This window comes from Zea mays, chromosome 10 (assembly GCF_902167145.1).
Source record: "Zea mays cultivar B73 chromosome 10, Zm-B73-REFERENCE-NAM-5.0, whole genome shotgun sequence".
NCBI classification, from domain to species: Eukaryota; Viridiplantae; Streptophyta; class Magnoliopsida; order Poales; family Poaceae; genus Zea; species Zea mays.
Genome location: NC_050105.1, coordinates 101225819 through 101246442, shown reverse-complemented (window position 1 = coordinate 101246442; position 20624 = coordinate 101225819). Strand labels below are relative to the sequence as shown.

The window sequence follows — 20624 nt, the reverse complement described above, 5'->3', positions numbered from 1 at the left end:
ACCTAGTGATGGTAGCACTATCTTTTTATGCAATGATCTCTGGCATTCTGAAATCATGAGCGCCAAATTTGCAGAGTTTTTCTCCTTTACCAGAAATCAGAATATTTCATTAAAGGACTTCATCTTAGATCCTTCGCCCATTGATCACTTCAACTTGCCGCTCTCTGACTAGGCCTTCTTGCAGCTAAACTAACTAGTCCCTATTTGCCAAAATCTTCTCAACCATAATGAGGCCACAAACACATGGTCCTTTATCTGGGGCTCTCCTTTATACTCTTCAAGTAAAGCTTATCGTTGTCTTATGGGCACCAACACTCAGCCTTCTGTCATCAAATGGTTATGGAGGTCCTCATCACAACTGAAACATAAAGTCTTCTTCTGGTTTTTAATCAATAACAGATTAAACACGAAGAAGCTTCTCCTCCCAAAAAATCTTCAGTTGGACTCGTACACATGTGAGCTTTGCATCCTTCACAAACTTGAGTCTTTCAAGCATCTCTTCTTCCGTTGTGGGTTTGCAAAACGTTGTTGGCAGAAAATTGGGATTACTTCCCCAACAGGAGGCTCTCACACCTAAACAATCACTACCAAAAAATCTTTTCTCGGTTTGCCATTTGCAATGGATATCACATCATTATCATTATGACACGGTTAATCGGAGTCAAAGGAATGCTTGTTGTTAGGGATATTCCTAAAACATCCGACTTGTATCACAAATCTAATATTTTAGTATAGATATACATAGAATTTAAAACTATTTTTTGGCAATGTTATTAAGAATATTATGAAGTATTTAAATAAATTTTTATATAATTTTTTATTTATATTATTTTCTCTCTACAACAAAAAAGGTGAAAAAACATTTGTATCCGTATTCGAATAGACATCCGAATTTTATATCAATTATTTAAAAATATATAGAATGAATTTAATGTTTATTTTTTTAAGATTAATAACATCAATGCTAAAAACAAAAATATAAATTTACATATCAAATTCTATATGTTATTTGTTCACAATCGAATAAAAAAGACCAAAAATTTGACATCCGAATAAATATCCGGATCCCTCCCTTGTTTCAAGGCATGACCCTAAGTACAAAACTAATATAACAATTTCAAAGACCTTGATTTTTACTACATAGAACGCAGAAGAATTTTTTTTTCTGCCATTAGCTTCTGACGGAATCATTTAGATTACTTCAAATGTAACAGTCTTGCTGTAAACTCGTGGTACATTTTGATCCTTTAATTAATTCCAGTAGGGTTCCCCTCCTGTTTCATCAATTTTTTAGTAATGTTGTTTTACATTTATAGATATATAACTTTTATTATATATTTGAATATCTTGTATATAGAGTATATAATAAAGAATATTAGAAAAACTAAAACCGTATATAATTTAAGATGGAAGGTGTAATTTGATTTAAAACGATTTTAGGAATTTTAAAAGAAAATCTGTTTGGGCGACTGTGGAATTCAGAAATCAGGAGGCGACTGCGACATACGACGAAGCCGGCACACGCAGACGCACCGGCCTCCTCTTCTCGCTCGTCTGCTTCTCTTTTGCTCGTTTTAACCCTCGCTCGCGTCGCCTCCTCCTCCGCCGCACCCGGCTGCTGCCTCTGAGCCTGCCCCCGCCACCTCGGCGCCCTGGTCGCCGCCGGAGCGCCGCCTCAACGTCTCGATCCCGGTACTTCCTCCCCCGAATCTCACCGAGCCCGCCAGATCCGCCCGCGCCGGCAGGATCCGATCGGGAAACACGCGGATCACGCGCACAGAAAGCTCCTGTCTCATCGCGCTTCCGCCGCCGCTCGATTCCGCAGGTTCTACGTGATGCAGCCGCCGATGGGTAACGAGAGGCCGCCGCCTCCCGGTCGCACTGTCTCAGCCTTCGTGCCCGGCGCCGCTGTCCCGCCTCCACCGTTTGCCGCCGGTGGCCCGTTCGCCCCGCCGCCGTGGCAGGGAGTGCCGCCTCCTCAGTCTGGTGCTGCGGCGCCTCATTTCGGGGCTGTGCCACCCGCCGCAATGGGTGGGTTCAGGGGTCCACCGTCGTCACAGGGCCCCTTTGGTGCTGGCACACCGCCCCAGCGCCCTTTCACTTCCGCGCCACCGCCTCAGAGCCCTTTCACCTCCGCGCCACCGTCTCAGGGCCCCTTTGCCTCCGCTCCACCGTCGCAGGTCCCTTTTGCCTCCGCTCAACCGTCTCAGAGTCCTTTTACGTCTCCTCCACAGTCTCAGGGCCCATTCGCTGCTGGACCGCCGCCTACGGGCCCTTTTGCTGCTACACCAGCACCTTTTCGCTCTCCGCTGTCATCCCTTGCGCAGCCACAATCTCCAACGCAAGGCGCTTTGCCTCCACCACCAACATATGCGAGGCCGCTGTCACAACCACTACAGGCGCAAGGGTATTACCCTGGTGCACCACCTTCGAACCCTCAATTTCCGATGTCAAGGCCAGCATTTCAACAACCTGTGCAGAATATGCCACCTCCTCCAATGGGGTCAGCTGCCACATTTGGTAACCAGGCAGCTTATCAAAGTGGCGGGCCTCCAGTTGGAGGCACACTTCAGAGTTTAGTGGAGGACTTCCAGTCGTTGTCACTGAGTTCTGTGCCTGGGTCACTTGATCCTGGTGTTGATGTAAAAGGGCTGCCAAGGCCATTGGATGGTGATGAGGAGCCAGTTAAGCTTATAGAGTCATACCCATTTAATTGCCACCCAAGGTACTTCAGGCTGACAACCCATGCGATTCCGGCATCTCAGTCATTGGTCTCCAGGTGGCATTTGCCTCTTGGAGCTGTGGTACATCCTCTTGCAGAATCACCTGACGGGGTAATGAGCTATTTTGCTCTTTATTTGTTTCTGTTTTTCTGTGAATGCCCCTTTCCTTGATACGTTTCTTTCCCTTTACTCAGGAGGAAGTGCCAGTTATCAACTTTGGGTCCGCCGGTGTCATTCGCTGTCGAAGATGTAGGACGTATATAAATCCTTATGCAACATTTGCAGATGCTGGAAGGAAATGGCGCTGCAATCTTTGTACATTGCTCAATGACGGTAACTATAACTATCCTGAACTTCATCCCAACACCAGTCTGTGTTACAGAATGGCTGAAATAGACCATACTGGTAGACTAATGATTTTTCATGTCCGTTCACCGTTGATTTCAACTAGCTGTCATATCATTTTATAAAAGAAGTATGTCTTTTTGTGGTAGATAAGAAAGATTATTTCACTACTTTTAATAATGCAGTTTGGATGCAGAAACCACTAAGGACCTTTCCTTATCTTGTTTCTACTATGTTCTTGATGTAGCACTAACTGAGTTGGTTAGGTGGTTTGAGTAGCGCTCCTCAGCTCCTGAGTTCGACCCTCTGTGTGAGCGAATTTCAGGCCGTGGTTAAAAAAATCCCCTCGTCTATCCCACACCAAAACACAGGTCTAAGGTCCGGTCCCGGTCCCGGTCATTCTCACATGGGCTATGGTACAACTGTGTATGGGTGGGTTAGGGGTTCGGGGGTTTTCTCGACCTGTGTGAGAAAGTCTTCTTCTTAATACAATGCCCGGGGGTTGTCTTACCCCCCGCAGGTTGGAAAAATGTTTTTGATGTAGTGTGATAACTCTAGCATAACATACTAGTTCATGCCTCTGAGAATTATAAGGCGCACAGTTTTCTGTGCTATTTCAAAATATAATTCATCTAATGTTTATATGTTACCTTCTTCTGCCTCACCTATTACCTCCTTGGCTGGGCATTCGGGTTACCCGAAAAATTCGGGTCGGGTAATTCGGGTTCTGAGAATTGTTAACTGAAATTACAACAGGTTTTATATTACCCGAAAATCCGGGTACCCAAAAATTCGGTTTCGGGTATCGGGTATTCCCGATGTACCCGAACAAGAAGTAACCGAATGTGTTCCTATGAAGAATCATATAAAAAAGTCTAACAATATTTACTCAGTCTGTACTTCGCTCATCATCAATAATTTACTCAGAGATACAGTGCTACTCATAACTAAACATTGACAAACAGCTTTCGGTCCTTACATCGCTTAGCATGTAGCTTGTAAAATCAACATTTTACTTGTGTAAAACAAAATAAGAATAAACAAAAAAACACAGCAGCGTGCAGCACGCCATGACGCTAGCACCTGAAGAATTTCTTTCAATCCCATCAATTTTGGCTGTCTATCCAGACATCCAGTATACTAAACAGTGAACAAATCAAGAAGAAAATGCAATTTTTTCTTGTCCTTTAATGCAATGCGGCAAATATACTCCTCCATCTAAGAAACAATGGAAAACTTGCTTGAGTGAACCAATTACCTGGAGCATGTGTGTCGCGTGCGTGGTGCCTGTGTACCTAAGTGGCTGAGCTTGCGTGCGCACTGGGAGGGGGCGGGTTGGGCTGTTGTTGTTCGGGTATTTCGGGTACTTGAGGGTGGTACCCGAGTTACCCGAAATAAGTTCGGTTTTTAAAGTTGTTAGCTGAAATTCCCAAATAAAAATTGGGTTTCGGGTAATTGGGATCCGGGTTCGGGTATCGGGTTACGGGTTTTTTGCCCAGCTTCTTGCTGAGCTACATACAACCATTAATTCTCTACCATGTTTCCAATGTGATTAAATACGCGTTGCTTGGTTATTTCTTTCTCTCTTTCTCTGCTTACATCCTTCTTAGTTCTTTTGTCTACTCTGAAGAATTAGTTTGAAATTGGGGAGTAACACTTGCTAAGAGGGAACATTATGATGTAGGATGGTTTAACAAAAACTGTAATGTAGAATTAGTAGGTGAAATGTTGTGGCCAAGTGGCCATGCTATAGAGGATGTGTCTTATTTTCTAAGCACCATCCCATAGCCAAAGAAGCAATACTTCTTTTAACCCTGATACACATGGCAATGAATAGGGTACTTGTCTTGTTTTTTTTTTTGAAAAAAATTAAATTTGTAATCAACTTTTCGATTGCTATTTATTCATGACACTGAGCCAGCTCCTTTATTTTGTTTCAAAATAAATTATCATTATTGAGGTGATTACATAGTAGCATATTCTTTCTCCATTATTAATTAATTGATTAATTTGATAATAATAGGCACGTGCAGTTCTGTAATTGATGACTGGGATAATACTTTGCTGCTACTAATTTTGGCAAGTGGCAAGATGTCATAGATAGGCTTGATGGTTTGCATGTTCTATAATGTTTGTCATTATGAGTCCTTGAATCCAGTGATGGAGCTTGAGACTAAATGCAGCAGTGTACAGACACAAAAGACCCAAGGGGTTGTGGAGAAGAGATTGATGCTTTGTGTGTTCGATAATGGTAGTTCTTATGAGTATCCTGAATCCAGTGGTGAAGCTTGAGACTAAATGTAGCAGTGTCCAGACACAAAAGATCCAATTGGTTGTGCAGAAATTAAATGGTTGTTTTCAAGGTTAATCAAATAACAAACCAAATCATACCTTGAGTCCTTGACCTTGGCCTGAAACATCAGATTTCACCATGAATTATAAACCTAACTATTTTTCACCTAAACATTAAATGACACGATCCATGAAGGCCACAAAGCTGCCTTTCTATATTTTTTTCTCGAACGCGCAAGAGAGGTGCACATCATTATATTAAGAAGAATAGATGAAGGTCCAAAGAAGGACCGATACAATAGGGCAAAAGGCAGAGGCACCTTACGGTGGCCAAAAACAAAATACAGGAATGGATCCATAGCAGGCTCCAAAAATGTACTACCCACTAAAGCCCCGGAATTGGGGCCGTTAGGAGAGCCAAGTTCTTGGCTCCTGCTAGTTCCCATACTTTCCTTTCTTCCTCAGCTCTTCTGATAGCTGCTTCCAAGTTAGGAGTAAGCCCGTCAAACTCACAGTCTGTGATTCCAAAGGATCCAAAGTCCAAGGGTAATTAAGGAGTTAAGCCCCTTCTTGGCAATTCCTTGCAGCTGATCGCTGCCTCTTTTCACCACTGCATCGTGTTCCCTTCTCCTTTCTATATGATTCTGTTATCCTAGCTTATGCTTATCAGTTACCGCCATACATTTATAATGTAGAGCTAGCACCATTGACTTTCTGATTATGTACACTCTAGCTTGACATGCTTTCCACAACGATTGTGATATTGTTCCTCGGAGTCTTAGAAATTGAGCTATGAGTACTCCATCTGGAAAATAATGCAATTCTATCATAGTACCGAGTCAAATTATTTTGAGTTTGACCAAGTTCATATACAAAAAAGTATCAATATTTATGATACCAAATATGTGTCGTTAGATTCTTTATGAGATATATTTTCCTTGCATGCCACTATGCCTATTTTTATGTTGTAAGTATTGATACTCTTTTCTATGAACTTGGTCAAACTTTGGAAAGTTCCACTAGTAATAATGCTAGAATTGTATCCTTTTTCTGGATGGAAGTATTACCTCATATCATCGATCATATATTTTAGGATGTATTTTGAGACCAAAGGAGCTAGATTAAGCATGCTGTAATTATAGTGTCTCTTTTGTGCGAAAGGGCCTCTAGCGTAATGGTTAAGGCTTCCGAGTAGCACCTCCAGGTTCAGGGTTCGATCCCCCCTCAGGGACGAATATATGGCTTGGTTAAAAGAAGTCCTTTCGTTGTGCCCCGCCCGCTCCAAGGTTACGTCTTGCGCGCCACCTTCCAACTAGGCCGTTGTAGAGTGGACTGTGACGGCTCGCTAGTGATGGGGGCCTAGGATTCGGTGATTTTCTCGGCCTGGACTTCTTAATATAATACCGAGCGGTCTTTCCCTCCCTGACCAAGTTATAGTGTCTCTTCTGTGCAAGAAGTATTTTGCTTTTATTGGGTCCATGATTATATACAAGAAAAGAAAGGGTGGATCTTATGAACTCATGTTGTAAGTTTGTTAGTCATCAGAGTTAACTATTGTTCATGGAAATAGCGCTTGAAGTACAAATTTTTTTCTTTCATACAATCTTCATTCCAATGCTACATAATTCCCTAGAAACCCTCTACAAGAACTGCTTTATGAAACCCTTGCTTTCTTTTACTGCAGTTCCTGGAGAGTACTTTTGTGCTCTTGATGCTAGTGGCAGGAGGTACGATACTGATCAAAGACCTGAACTCTCTAAGGGAACTGTAGAGTTTGTTGCTCCAACAGAATATATGGTGCGGCCACCGATGCCGCCGTCCTATTTCTTTCTTATTGACGTGTCAGTGTCTGCAGTTCGAAGCGGATTGCTTGAGGTATCGTTTTTATCTGTGTTTTTAATTTTTTTTTCTGAGTGCCATCTTTTTATTTTATCCCTTAATGACTCACATAATTACTGCCACTTATTCTTTTAGATTGTTGCAAAGACCATAAAATCATGCCTCGATGAACTTCCAGGCTTTCCGCGAACACAGATTGGATTCTTAACATTTGACAGTACCTTGCATTTTCATAACTTCAAGGCATGCTCTGTATCTCTCACATAGTCATTTTTCAACTCAAACTTAACCTTTTGTTTTGCATTACATGGCAATTTTTGAATGTTGCATTCAATATGTACTAAAAGAACCTGTATGGTTTTCTTGTATCAGTCTTCTTTGTCACAACCTCAAATGATGGTGGTTGCTGATTTGGATGATGTTTTTCTGCCATTGCCTGATGACCTCTTGGTTAATTTGGTCGACTCAAGACATGTTGTGGAATCATTTCTTGATAGCTTGCCAAATATGTTCCATGACAATGTAAATGTGGAGTCTGCTCTTGGTCCAGCACTTAAAGCAGCTTTCATGGTTATGGTATGATTCTTATTTATATTCTATTTATATCATATTTGATGTGAGAATTATCGTTAAAGTACATATTTAATTGTTCCTATATACCATTATTGTCTTATTTCTTCACCAAAATTAAGGACAATTATGAAATCCCTTTGTAGAGTCAAATTGGGGGGAAGTTGCTTGTCTTCCAGAGTACTTTGCCATCTCTTGGTATTGGTCGTTTGAGACTTCGAGGAGATGATGTTCGTGCGTATGGAACAGACAAGGAGCATACTCTGAGGGTACCTGAAGATCCCTTCTACAAACAGATGGCTGCTGAATTCACAAAAAATCAGATCGCAGTGGACATATTTTCTTTCAGTGAGAAGTACTCTGATATAGCTTCTTTGGGTGAGAATTTGCTGGTGGAATGTTTGAATTGGCGTACATTAGCTATTTTCTGCTGTACTATATTTTTATGCTATTTATGAAATTTTTAGGGTCTTTGGCTAAGTATACTGGTGGTCAGGTGTACCATTATCCATCATTCCAGGCACCTACACATGAAGACAAACTTAAACTTGAGCTTAGTAGGGACCTTACACGAGAGACTGCCTGGGAATCTGTTATGCGTATCAGATGTGGAAAAGGTTCATCCACATTTGCATTTATCTTCATTTTCTAATTGTCTTTGTTAGTTTATGATTTGATCTAACTCATAACATCTGCTTCAGGAGTACGGTTCACAACCTATCATGGTCATTTCATGCTACGATCCACAGACCTGTTAGCCCTTCCAGCTGTTGACTCTGATAAAGCTTTTGCAATGCAATTGTCGCTAGAGGAGACATTAATGACCACCCAAACTGTATACTTCCAAGTGGCATTGCTGTATCCTTTCTTCTCAATTTGATACTATTACGATTACATGCATTCTTACACATATTCCTTGATTTCAGTGTGAGAAATTGTTGTCGTAGTTGAAAATTTTACATTGGAATATCACTCCTTCAAATTTTCATTAGCAAAAGGCTGTTTAGATGGCAATACATATGCTTAATTGTGTTTCATTTAATAAGAAGTATTTTAAAAACTATGTCAGAATGTTCCCAACAACAACAAAGTTTTTTTTTGTCCCAAGCAAGTTAGGGTAGCAACAGACCCTACAAGTCAAGGTTAAGACACATGGATAGCTATTTTTCATGCACTTCTATTCAAGGCCAAATCTTTTGTTATATTCCATCCCTTCAAGTCTTCTTTTTCTGTCTCTACACCTGTCAACTTCGGCCTTCCCCTACCTCTTTCCATTGCTATCACGCCTTAGAATCCCACTATGCACTGTTGCCTCTAGAGGTCTTTGTTAGACATGTCCAAATCATCTCAACAAGTGTTGGATAAATTTTTCTTCAATTGTTGCAACCCTTAGCCTATCACGTATATCATCATTTTAGACTCAATTCCTTGTATGACCAAAAATCTAACGTAACATACACATTTCTATAACATTTATCTGCTGGACATTTTGTCTTTTTGTAGGCCAACATTCTGCACCATACAACATAACAGGTCTAATAGCTGTCCTATAAAACCTGCCTTTTAGCTTCTGTGGTACCTCTTGTCATAGAATGCAAGATGCTTGACGCCACTTTATCTACCCTACTTTGATTCTATGGCTAAACATTTTCATCAACATAAAAAAACTCTATGTAGCATTGGTCATAAATACCGAAAGGTCCTTGGCACTACTTGACCTTCTAAACTAACATCTCCTTTCTCGTGTGTAGTAGTGCCGAAGTCACATATCATATATTCGGTTTTAGTTCCACTCAGTTTAAAACCTTTGGACTCTAGAGTCCCTCACCACAACTCTAGTTTCCTATTTTACTCATGCCTGGCTTTTATCAATTAGCACCACATCGTCTGCAAAAAGCATACACCAAGGGATTTCTACTTGCGTGTCCCTTGTGACCTTATCCATCACTATGACAAAAAGGTAAGGGCTCAAAGCTGATCCTTGAGTAGTTGAATAGTCCTATTTCAATCGGAAAGTCATCTATATTTCCGTCACTTGTTCAAACACTAGTCACAACATGTTGTACATATCCTTAATGAGTCCAACATACTTTGTTGGGGCTTTATGTTTGTCTAACGTCCACCACATAATATTCCTTGGTATTTGTCGTAAGCCTTTTCCAAATCAATGAAAACCATGTGTAGGTTCTTCTTCTGATACCTTACTACTCCATCACTTGTCTTATTAAGAAAATTGCTTCCATGTTGACCTTCCGGGCATGAAACCAAACTGGTTCATAGAGATTTTCATTATTCCTCTCAGATGATGCTCGATAACTCTCTCCCATAGTTTCATATCATGACTCATCAATTTAATTCTTTGGTAATTAGTACAACTATGAATATCTCCCTTATTCTTGTAGATTGGTACCAACATACTTCTCCACTTGTGTGGCATCTTGTTTGACTGGAAGATATGGTTGAACAACTTGGTTAGCCTAAACAGTAAATGCTAAAGAGTCAGACTAAATGTTTGTTTAACACAGTTGTCCGCCGCGGTGCGTTTACATTCTGTTTAATCATCATAAATAGTTGTTCAGAAAAAAGCGATCATGTTGATGCTTGAATTTTTTGGTCCATTTGTACTCCTGCACACCATGTTGTCCCTTTTTTTGCATTTGTACAGGAAAAAAGTCAGCTTTGTGCTTTTCGTATTTTGAGAATATTATGCATTCATGTGGTACTTGTTTATTGTGTCCTCAACCCCCATTAGATACACATCATCCTCTGGTGAAAGGCGTATCAGGGTCCACACAGCAGCTGCACCTGTGGTCACAGATCTTAGTGAAATGTACCGTCAAGCAGATACGGGTGCCATTGTGTCATTGTTGGGTAGAATTGGTTAGTATGGATGCCCTTCCTCTTTAAATGATAATATACATGTTATATAGTTATTACACACTTCAGTACTTCACTGATTATCTTATCCTGCAGCGGTTGAAAATTCACTGTCTGATAAGCTGGACAGTGTCCGGCAGCAGTTACAGTTAAAGCTTGTCAGAAGTTTGAAGGAATACCGCAATTTATATGTTGTACAACACCGGATAGGCGGGAGACTGATTTTTCCTGAATCCCTAAAGTTTTTGCCATTATACATCCTGGCTATCTGCAAAACTCTTGCTCTTCGTGGAGGTTATGCCGATGTTTCTCTTGATGAACGATGTGCTGCTGGTTTTAGCATGATGATATTGCCTGTAAAAAGGCTGCTCAATTTTATCTATCCTTCTTTGTACAGAGTCGATGAAGTATTAACAATGGTATGTTGTTCCTTCCCACTAAGCTGACTTAGTTGCTGTTAGCCAATGTTGTTTGTGGATTTCCCACGCCCAAACCACCCAAACCAAGTCTGAGACAGAAAAAAAGGATTTCCAGTATGTTCACTTGCACAAGATCTGTTTATTCTGTTGAAATAGTTTCACAAGTCATATCACGCTTTTAAAATGAATTTCTTTTATAGTTTAAAATGTGATAATCAGACATTTTTAGCTTAATTGCACTATGATATATCATTTGATCAGCTATATTCCTGGTATGTTTAAGTGTATCCTTTTTTTTGGTTTAAGCAAATTTACCACACACTAATCAAAAGATTCAAAACGATCTTTTGTGTTTTGCAGGAACCAAATAAGATTGATGGTTGGTTGAAACGCTTGCCATTAACGTTTCAGTGTTTAGATACGGGAGGTTTGTACCTCCTTGATGATGGCTTCACTTTCTTAGTGTGGTTAGGAAGGATGCTCCCACCTGAACTTGTGAACAACATTCTTGGAGTGAGCTTGGCAAACTTCCCTGACCTATCTAAGGTGCAACGTTTTCACTTCATAATAATACTGCTGGCTACAGATTTTTACATCTTCTCTTGAACAGTTGTTTTGCATTCTTCCATGCACATTATCATTTTCCCCTGTAAACGCTCTTGTATGAAAAACTACAGTAAATGTGTAGTGTACCATATTTTTGGGTTTTGCGTGTGCGCTAACCTGGGTTTTGTTGCAGATTCTATTGAGAGAGTGTGACAATGAGTTATCAAGAAATTTCATGAAAATACTAAGATACCTGCGGGAGAAGGATCCTTCTTATCACCAGCTATCCCTTGTGGTGCGACAGGGTGAACAGCCAAGAGAAAGCTATCTGCTTCTATCTAACCTTGTTGAGGACCAGATGGCTGGAACAAGTAGTTACGTTGATTGGATACAGCAAATTCACCGTCAAACACAAAGCTAATGACGAAATACCAACAGGAAGCTATGCCTGAAATTTTTGCCTACTGTAAGCTGCTGCAGGGCGTAGATTCAGTTGCTGCCAGTTCCAAGTCAATCTCGCAACCCCTTGGAGATCTTATTCACAACCCAGCTGTCCAGTATGCCACCATGTAAGCAGTATTTGGCTGGCAAACAAAGCTTCTTACTGTTAATATTTGCCCTTGTGATTATTCTATTTTTGCAGAGTGGGAATACAGCTGTTGTATTGGAATAAGTAGGCAGCAAATGCGGTGGGTATATTATACAACTGGGGTCGTGTAGTGTGGCCTGTGCGTTCTTTCCTGATGAATTCTAGTCGGGTTCAGTTACATGGCATTTGGGTTATAAAAAGTTCATCGTGTAAACTAATTTTTGGCTATTTTAGTCTGTTTGTAATGGGAGATCTCATTTAATTTAATGTCATTCCGTTATTAAAGTTACTTCCGTATACTGAATTTTTAGACCGCATGATCCTTCATTTGTGGTTTATATAACCAGTAAAACTTGTAGTTTTGGTGAATATTCATTTCTATGCATCTTAAGTTCTGAAATTAATTTTCAAGATAAATAATCTGTGTAATTGTTATGGACTGCCATGGGACGGGGGAATTGTAGAGGGTGTTGTAGTTGTAGGAATGGCGGTCGGGGGTCTCTTCCTAAGGCCGGGCAAGAAGGCGGTTTGTTTCTAATTATTGCTTATTTTTAACTGATACAATAGAGGCTATTGACTTATCTTTATCCAATTAACTAAATCTGATCTAATTATTATCCATCCCTAACTAATCAAATTTTTATCAACAAATTTGATCTAATTCTTATCTCTTTCCTAACTAATCTGATCCAAATCTAATCTAATCTCGGTATTGTTCACGAGCTATAGTAACCGCGTGAACAATGTCTTTCTGACACTACACCCTACTTGGACATACAGCTCGACCTCGAGCTGCAACCTAACAATGACTCTGCTAGACATAAACCTAACACCTAAAAATAAGCCTTTTATATCTTGGTTTATTTTATTATTTCGAACTTGAATTAGACAATGACTCTTTATTTTTTTGACTCCTTAAGATAAGGCGAACACCCTTCATGCATATGATCTACACGTGTGCAGCCATCTGGATCCCGTGGACGCTATCTGGACGAAAGGGGAGCACGTGGATGACCACTTGAAATAGGTCGCAACAAAGACCAACGGAAGCACCCTCGTGGTGGCCGATAGTAGAATGTGGTGGTGCTAGGTAGTGCGCCCTCGCAGATTACAAGGAGGGGAGCGACTTCCCTGTCGTCGTTGCCGTAGAGTTGGAATTCATCGCCCACAGGACACCATGCTCACGCTTGGAGACAACGGGCCAGTGCGGTTGTTGATGGCCGTTCGACAGGGTGAGATCGCGCCCTTGTGTGCGAAGGTCGACCACCACCAAGGTTGCCTGGAGCATTTGCCGGTGCACCTCTCGCATTCGTCGGCGCACTAGGAGGCCACATCGCCGCTTGCAGCCGCATCGTCGCATACACCTTGCAGGCACTTACCCGCGCAATCGTCTTCCTCCCTGCGAGCGCTGCAAGGTTGCTGGGACGACTGGGCGTCGCCGCTTGAAGATGGGGCGCTGTCCTTACCGGTGCGCTAGGAGGTAGCGTTACGCCACCTGTAGCTGCATCGTCGAAGCCCGGATGCCATCCACACCCTCATAGAAGACGTCATCGCAATGCTGCTATGGCGGCACAAGCATGGGGGCGGTGAATGACAGGGTCGGTGAAGGAGACATTGCCATCGTGAATTCTGACGCCGTCGTTGATGAGAGGGCGTATGATGAAATTGGCGATGGTGATGGTGGCATAGAGATGAGGTAAAGGGCATCCCCGTTGGCGCAGGGCATTGGCACGATCGGGCGATGTGACGACGGCGGTGGCGACATGGGTGGTACCGCTGCCGCTGGTGGGTGCGTGATCGCCGACAGCTGTGGCACCGACGGGTGTTGGGAGGGACACGCCATGCGCGCCATGAAGGCTTCAATGGTTGCCACAGAGGGCACGAGGGTGGCAAAGTTGTTGGTGATGGCGGTATGACTGGTGTCGAGCTTGGCGTTGAGGCCCTGAAGGGTCATCGGCGTCAGATCACCTGACATATCCAATACCGGATTGTTATGAATTGTGATGGATTAGGGAATTGTAGAGGGAGTTGTAGTTGCAGGAATGCCGCCCGATAGCCTCTGCCCACGACCGGGCAAGAAGAAGGCTTGCTTCTAGTTCTTTCTTGCCCTTAACTGATACAATAATGTCCCTTTTATAGAGACGTTTGACTTCTCTTTATCAAGTAACCAAATCTGATCTAATCTTTATCTCTTCCCTGACTAATCTGATCCAAACCAAATTTGATCTAATCTTATTACTGTTCAAGCATTACAGTAACCACGTGAACAGTGCCTCCCTGACAGTAATTTTTATGGTTTTGGTACCAAATATGAGTTTTATGGTACCTTTTTTGTAAAACGGAAGGGAGTGCAAGGAAACATGCACCGTATGCACTAGCATATATTTAACTAAGATAACATATGTTGAGGGCCTTCGGCTTCCGAAGGTCCTCAAATACATGATTTAACAATGTTTCTGGAGTATGATATATGAACAGGTACCTCGGACTTAGGTCAAAACCACAGTGTGAAGAAGCACAAAGAATACGAAGGATGGCGCAGAGCCGAAGCTATGCGCAGGGGAGCTTCGGCGTGATAGCAGAAAAGGAAACCGACTTAAAGGGAAAAGGCTATTTAGACCCCGATGAATTACTATAGAGTTATTAGCAAATGTAAAGGGCATGGGTGTAATTTTACATGGGCTGCGTCCCGTGCCTATAAATAGATGAACAGTGCTCCCGTACTGTTCACGCTGACTTGGCATTTGCTTTTGCGTCACGCTTGTACTTTTACCTTCTTTTAAGCCGAAGGTACATTTGTAATTTGTTATCATTTCTATTTTTCCATAATAATAAAATAGAAATGAGTTAACAATAATATTTAAGTGTTTATGTTATTTCTTATACTTTATATAAATCCTTCTTCATTATTTGTTATGCTGATGAAGGTATATCCTTCATAACCTTCGTCCGAAGCTCATTATATCCCAAGGGAAATAATGCTTCGAAGGACGAAGGACTTTAACGTTTAACAATTTTTGTGTTGCCTTGTTCTTAATTCATAGTATTTAAGGACAAGTCCCCAACATTGGCGCCCACCTCCGGTGAATCCTTTTCGACCACCTTTGGCAAGCATTGACCTTCGTCATGCCACCGAAGAAAGCTTCAGCGACAGGGGCTGCTGCTCTGCGACCACTGGACCCAAACCAGGAGACCCTTTCTCTTCGAGAGGCCCGAAGCTAGAAGAGGAAGGCCACCAGTCCAACGCCCCAGAAGGACGAGTTGGACCAAGAGATCAGGAATATGGAGATGCTTCATCAGCAAGTGCAAAAGAAGAAGGAAAAAATGGCTCGGCTAGCTGACCTACAAAGGCAGATTGACGAAGCCACTGAAGAAGTACGTCATCTTGCTCAAGATGAGCAAAACCGAAGGCCCCAACACAAAGAGCTTCACCAAGAGGGCTTCTTCAACGAGGATGATTAGTATGAGGATTTCCATCATGGAAATTTTGCTTTTGATGATACTTCTCCTCTGTCAGCAGAACGGCAAGCTACACCTTGGCCCCCGTCTTACAAGCCACCCCAGCTCCCCATGTATGACGGACACTCAGATCCGAAGCAGTTTCTGATGAGCTACGAAGCTACCATATCTTCATATGGAGGCAATACTGCAGTCATGGCGAAATCTTTCGTCATGGCAGTCAAGAATGTTGCACAAACCTGGTACTCCTCTCTTCGGCCAGGAACAATCACATCATGGCAGAAGCTGAAGGACATGCTGATCACCAGTTTCCAAGGGTTTCAGACAAAGTCGGTTACTGCTCAAGCTTTGTTCCAGTGCACGCAAGATCACGAAGAATACCTTCAGGCGTATGTCCGAAGGTTCTTGCGTCTGAGGGCACAAGCGTCAACAATGCCCAATGAAATTGTCATTAAGGCCATGATCAAGGGGCTTCGGCCAGGACCTACGGCCCAATACTTCGCCAGGAAGCCCCCTCAGACCCTGGAGAAATTGCTTCAGAAGATGGATGAATACATCCGCGCTGATAATGACTTTCGTCAAAGAAGGGAGGAAGCCTACAGATTCTCCGAGATGACCAGGGGCTTCGGAGGAAGGATTCATCCAAGGCATGTCAGATCAATTCACTCCACCCAGAATGACGACAGAGGAAGCCAGCAACAGAGGCCACAATATTCCTCGCAGGCTTCGGGGCAGCAACAAAGCTACCTTCGGCCACCAGCTCTAAGGGGCAGAGGCGCCAGGGGCTTCAGAGGAAGGTTTGGGGATCAGCCCTAGAAGATTTATTGCCTATTCTGCGGTGAGGACAAGGGCCATACTACAAGGATGTGCCATGTCACCATCCAGAAACAGAAGGAAATAGCAGAAGCTGCAGCCCAACAGAACCAACCGAAGCAAGTTATGCATACTGCTTCGTATCATTCACCATACATACCAGAGTATGTGGGTAACCATCCTGCAGCTTCTGTTGCTTCGGCAAGCCAACCTCAAGCATCTTGGCAACAGCCTCCACCTCCACCACCAATGCAACCCGCATATCCCCAAGGCCAGCAGCCAGAAGGGAGCCAGCACACTCACCAGCAGCGAGACTTCAGGGAGCAGTCCAAAGCTCGCACAGTCAACAGTACTGTGCCAGAATCGAAGCACATCTACTAAAAGATATCCTACATCTAAAACAGTTTTTGCATTCATCATCATTTTCTTTTTTAATAAGGAACAATCATTGAAAGCCTAGTTCTTTTGTTGTTTTCAATTTATTGTAATAGCTTCATTATTGTCATAGCATAATATACCTTCTTCACAGACTCACGAAGTTCAAAAAGTCGGTGAAGCTCAAAAGTTGTTCTCAAGGGAACGCGGGGTTCAAAATCACATTACAAGTTTTACCGAAGCAACAAAAGTCGTTCTAAGGAACGCAGCGTAAGTTTTACCGAAGCAACAAAAGTTGTTCTAAGGAACGCAACGTAAGTTTTACCGAAGCAACAAAAAGTCGTTCCTAAGGGAGCGCAGCGTAAGTTTTCTGCTCAAAAGTCGTTCCAAAGGGAATGCAGAGCTTACAGCGAAAAGTCAACGCTGATTCCGCCGAAATATAAGGCGAAGCGCGAAAAGTCAACGCGAATACCGCCGAAATAGAAGGCGAAGAAGTTCAAAAGACGTTCCTAAGGGGATGCAGAACTTACAACGAAAAGTCAACGCTGATACACCGAAAAATAAGCGGTGAAGCCGAAAAATAAACGACAAAGTGATTGTGTATTCCACTGTGGGAATGTGTGTGTATCTTCGGCCCAAATATCATTTTGCATAAGCATAACATCATCACATCATTCACATAGCATAACATCATACATCATATTGCATCAATGGCACAAGAAGGGGATACAGTGTTGATCTTCGGAAATTGTTTCGAAGAAGTTGTGCCAAAGCACAAAATAAGTTTTGAAGAAGTACAACTTCATCAACTCTAATATGAAAAGAGATATATTGCTTACGAAGCATAAGGTTTTTACGGAGATTGGATGTTTATTTTTTACGGAATATGGATATTCTTCACGAAGCATGAAAAGAAGGGAAGGTGTTTTTTTTGCCGAAGGCTCAAAAACGGTATGTACGTAAAGTTTCATGCATCGTAAAGAATTGAGTTACAAACAACTTATATATTACATTCAAAACTACAAGATGTTACACACTTTGTTCAGCAAATATTACATTCCAAATGTTTTTACAATAATAGCTATTCTTCTTTTAAAACTGCTTCTGCAGCTTCGTTTAGTAGTCGAGTAACATCTTCGTCCATAATAGCTTCGACCATCTTAGTAATTTCATCTTCCTTTTTTGCTTCGGGGTCGGCCAGTGACTCAAAGGGCTCCGGGGGAGGAGATAGTTCGGCTGCGATATAAAACATAAATAAGTCCGAAGTCACAAAAATAAAACATAAAGTCAAAAGCAATTAGGCAATACCTATCCGCCTTTCAAGTTCTGCAGTCTTTTCATCTGCCTTTGCTGCTTCTCTAGCATCGTGAGTATCTTTTTCACTTTTCTTTATAATTTCGTGGGCCATCCCTCGGCCGCCATTTTCCCAGATGTCGGTGAAAAACTTTCCACCAACTAAGCTTGCTTCGGCCGAGGGGTCTTTTGTATCTTTGATAGATAAGACAGCTTCGTTTTGCGCCAAAGATTTTACATGTTCGCAACCTATCTTCTCCAAAATGGCCGCAATTCCTCTGGCACCTGAGAAGGCGCAGACATCCCCACGACCGCTCAAAATTTCCTCAAAAGCTTCGGCTTCGTTGCTGATCTAGTCAATTGGGCCCTCAAGATCGCCTCTTACGAAGTTGTCCTCGCTGGAGTATGCGCCAACATAGGCGAAGCTAGTTTTTATTCTTCCCACACATTCTATGGATTTTTCATAACATTTTTCCCTTGAAGAACGAAGTTCTACAACCGTTTTCTCCCAATAGTTTTTCCAGTAATCACTGGCGTCTCGGTCAGCTTCGGCGATAGCACATTTTAATTTTGCTTCTGCCAGATGTTTCCGAAGATCCTCAATTTCACATTTTTGGGCTTCAGCTTGGGCTTGGGAAGTAGCTTCGTCTTCTTTTATTTTATTCACCAATGAGTTTAATATTTTATCTTTTTCAAGACATTCGTTCCTTAGTTCAATCACTTCGGAACGAAGGTTGTTCAAAGCTATAGTACATCCTTCGTCTTCAGCACTTTTTTGCGCCCTAAGGGCGTTGCTAAGAATAAGGCCCTGCAAAAGGAGTGCGGTATTAAGTATAAGCAAATGGAAAATTTTTGTTTTTTAAGTACAAAAACCTCATTCTCTCACCTTTAAGCTATTGTATGCTAAGCTGCCGGCCAATTCATCTTTTGATAGCACCGAGAGCCCGTCTTCTAGTGTCGGGAATCCGAAGCTTTTGCCCATCTCCCGGCAGATAGAGATCTCCTTGCTATCTGGGAGACAATACAAGAAATCTTCTTCTCCGCTGCCGTTGAATATCAATGCCCCTTTCGGGTATTTCAGTTTCTAGACATAGTATTGAGCTTCTCGCTTTTCTTCTTCAGATAGCCTTTTTCCCGAAGCATGTCGTACAATATAATCAAGAACTTGGCAAGACGCTTCGAGAGTAGGAATAGTAGTTTTTTCAGACTGAATTTGCTCTGCAGTTTCTTTTTCTGTTTCCTCTTTTCTGGTTTCTAAGGATTTCTCCTTGACGGGCTCTGAAGCCCCAGCTTCGGTCTTAGTCTGGCTCTTTGCAGCTTCCGCTTCGGATAGTTTTGTTTCAATTTGTGTTTTTGACGCTTCGACAGTTTTCCTCGGAGTGGTGCTTGAAGACTTTATTGTCTCCAGCACATCTAGTACATTAACCATCCTTTTTCTCTTGGGAGTTGCCGCGAGATCTTTTTATGCCTTCGGCACTGTCATTCCTGCCGAAGGGTTTATAACTTCTAATGTCTTTGTTCTCTCGACCTCTATCTCTTCAATATCATCGGCCTTTGGCATCATAGCCGGCTCTTCATTCTTCTGTGTAAGAGCAGGTCCTTTGGCTTCAATAGCCGAAGAGGTCTCACCACCAAATTCGGGCACTGTGGCCGGTTCAATGAAGCGCGGTCGGTGAGTAAGGACCTTCACCTTTTTCCTCTTCGGCGCAGGCTCGCTTGGAGCAGCTGAAGCATCATCTTTCCTAGAAGTTGCACTTTTTCTCTTTTGCCCTTTCGACGGGTAGCGGTAGTCAGGATACATAAAACCGATGGCGTCAAAAACTCTATTTAGCCTCTTCTTTTTCCGGCCCCCGAAGGCCGCAGATAAAGCATTATCTTCCGTTTTGGAGTACGGTCCAAGCAGTTCATCACTTGTAGCTTCGATACATTTCAGCCAGTCATCATTTGGCTCATCAAATTTATCTCCATATTTGAAGCTGTATTTCAGTCGAACCAGCTCTCCTTCGCTAGTCTTAGTGATAGTCTCCTTCGACATTTCCCACTTCTCTAAAAGTGGCCATATTCTGAAGGCTATGTGCTCCTGGATCAGGTCCCTTGTCCCAATAAAAGAGCAAACCGTGCTGAAGGCCCTTCGGCATCTTTCGACTGTCTCATCAATCTCTACCTTCGGTTTCCGAAGGCCGAAGCGCTGCCAGATAGGACGCATGATAATATCTTTAATGTCTTCTCGTGCCTTTAAATCGTTTTTCACGTAGAACCATTCCTTCATCCAGTCCCCAGGCCATCTCTTCCGAAAGGTTGGCACGAGGCAGCTTGAGCCAGAACGAGCGACGAAGCTATAACAACCAAAATTGTTATGATACTGCTCTTTGCCCCAGGGTTTCGTCTCATATAACAGTTCGTGCATACTGCAGAAACTTTTTGCATTTGGCTCCAAGCCCTGGCTCCTCACGGCCCAGACGAAGATTCCCATTCTTATGATTG

General features: G+C 42.5%; 1 protein-coding gene and 1 pseudogene across 2 annotated transcripts; one reads left to right on the top strand and one right to left on the bottom strand.

Moving 5' to 3' along the window:
* The first annotated feature begins 1912 nt into the window (after positions 1–1912).
* LOC100278867 (uncharacterized) lies at positions 1913–12485 on the top strand. Of its 2 annotated transcripts, NR_176391.1 has the most exons (13): positions 1913–2834; positions 2918–3056; positions 7045–7235; positions 7335–7442; positions 7572–7775; positions 7916–8147; positions 8237–8386; positions 8471–8627; positions 10522–10649; positions 10743–11065; positions 11426–11611; positions 11805–12180; positions 12255–12485. NR_176391.1 is itself a non-coding variant. In NM_001407553.1 (12 exons), the coding sequence occupies exons 1-12, from the start codon at positions 2028–2030 to the stop codon at positions 12030–12032; spliced, it is 2853 nt and encodes a 950-aa protein (NP_001394482.1). In that variant the 5' UTR covers positions 1913–2027; the 3' UTR covers positions 12033–12485. The 2 variants fall into 2 exon arrangements, 1 of the variants encoding a protein (NP_001394482.1); NM_001407553.1 differs by having other exon boundaries at positions 11805–12485.
* LOC109943024 (uncharacterized) lies at positions 12225–14674 on the bottom strand (annotated as a pseudogene).
* Positions 14675–20624: the final 5950 nt, after the last annotated feature.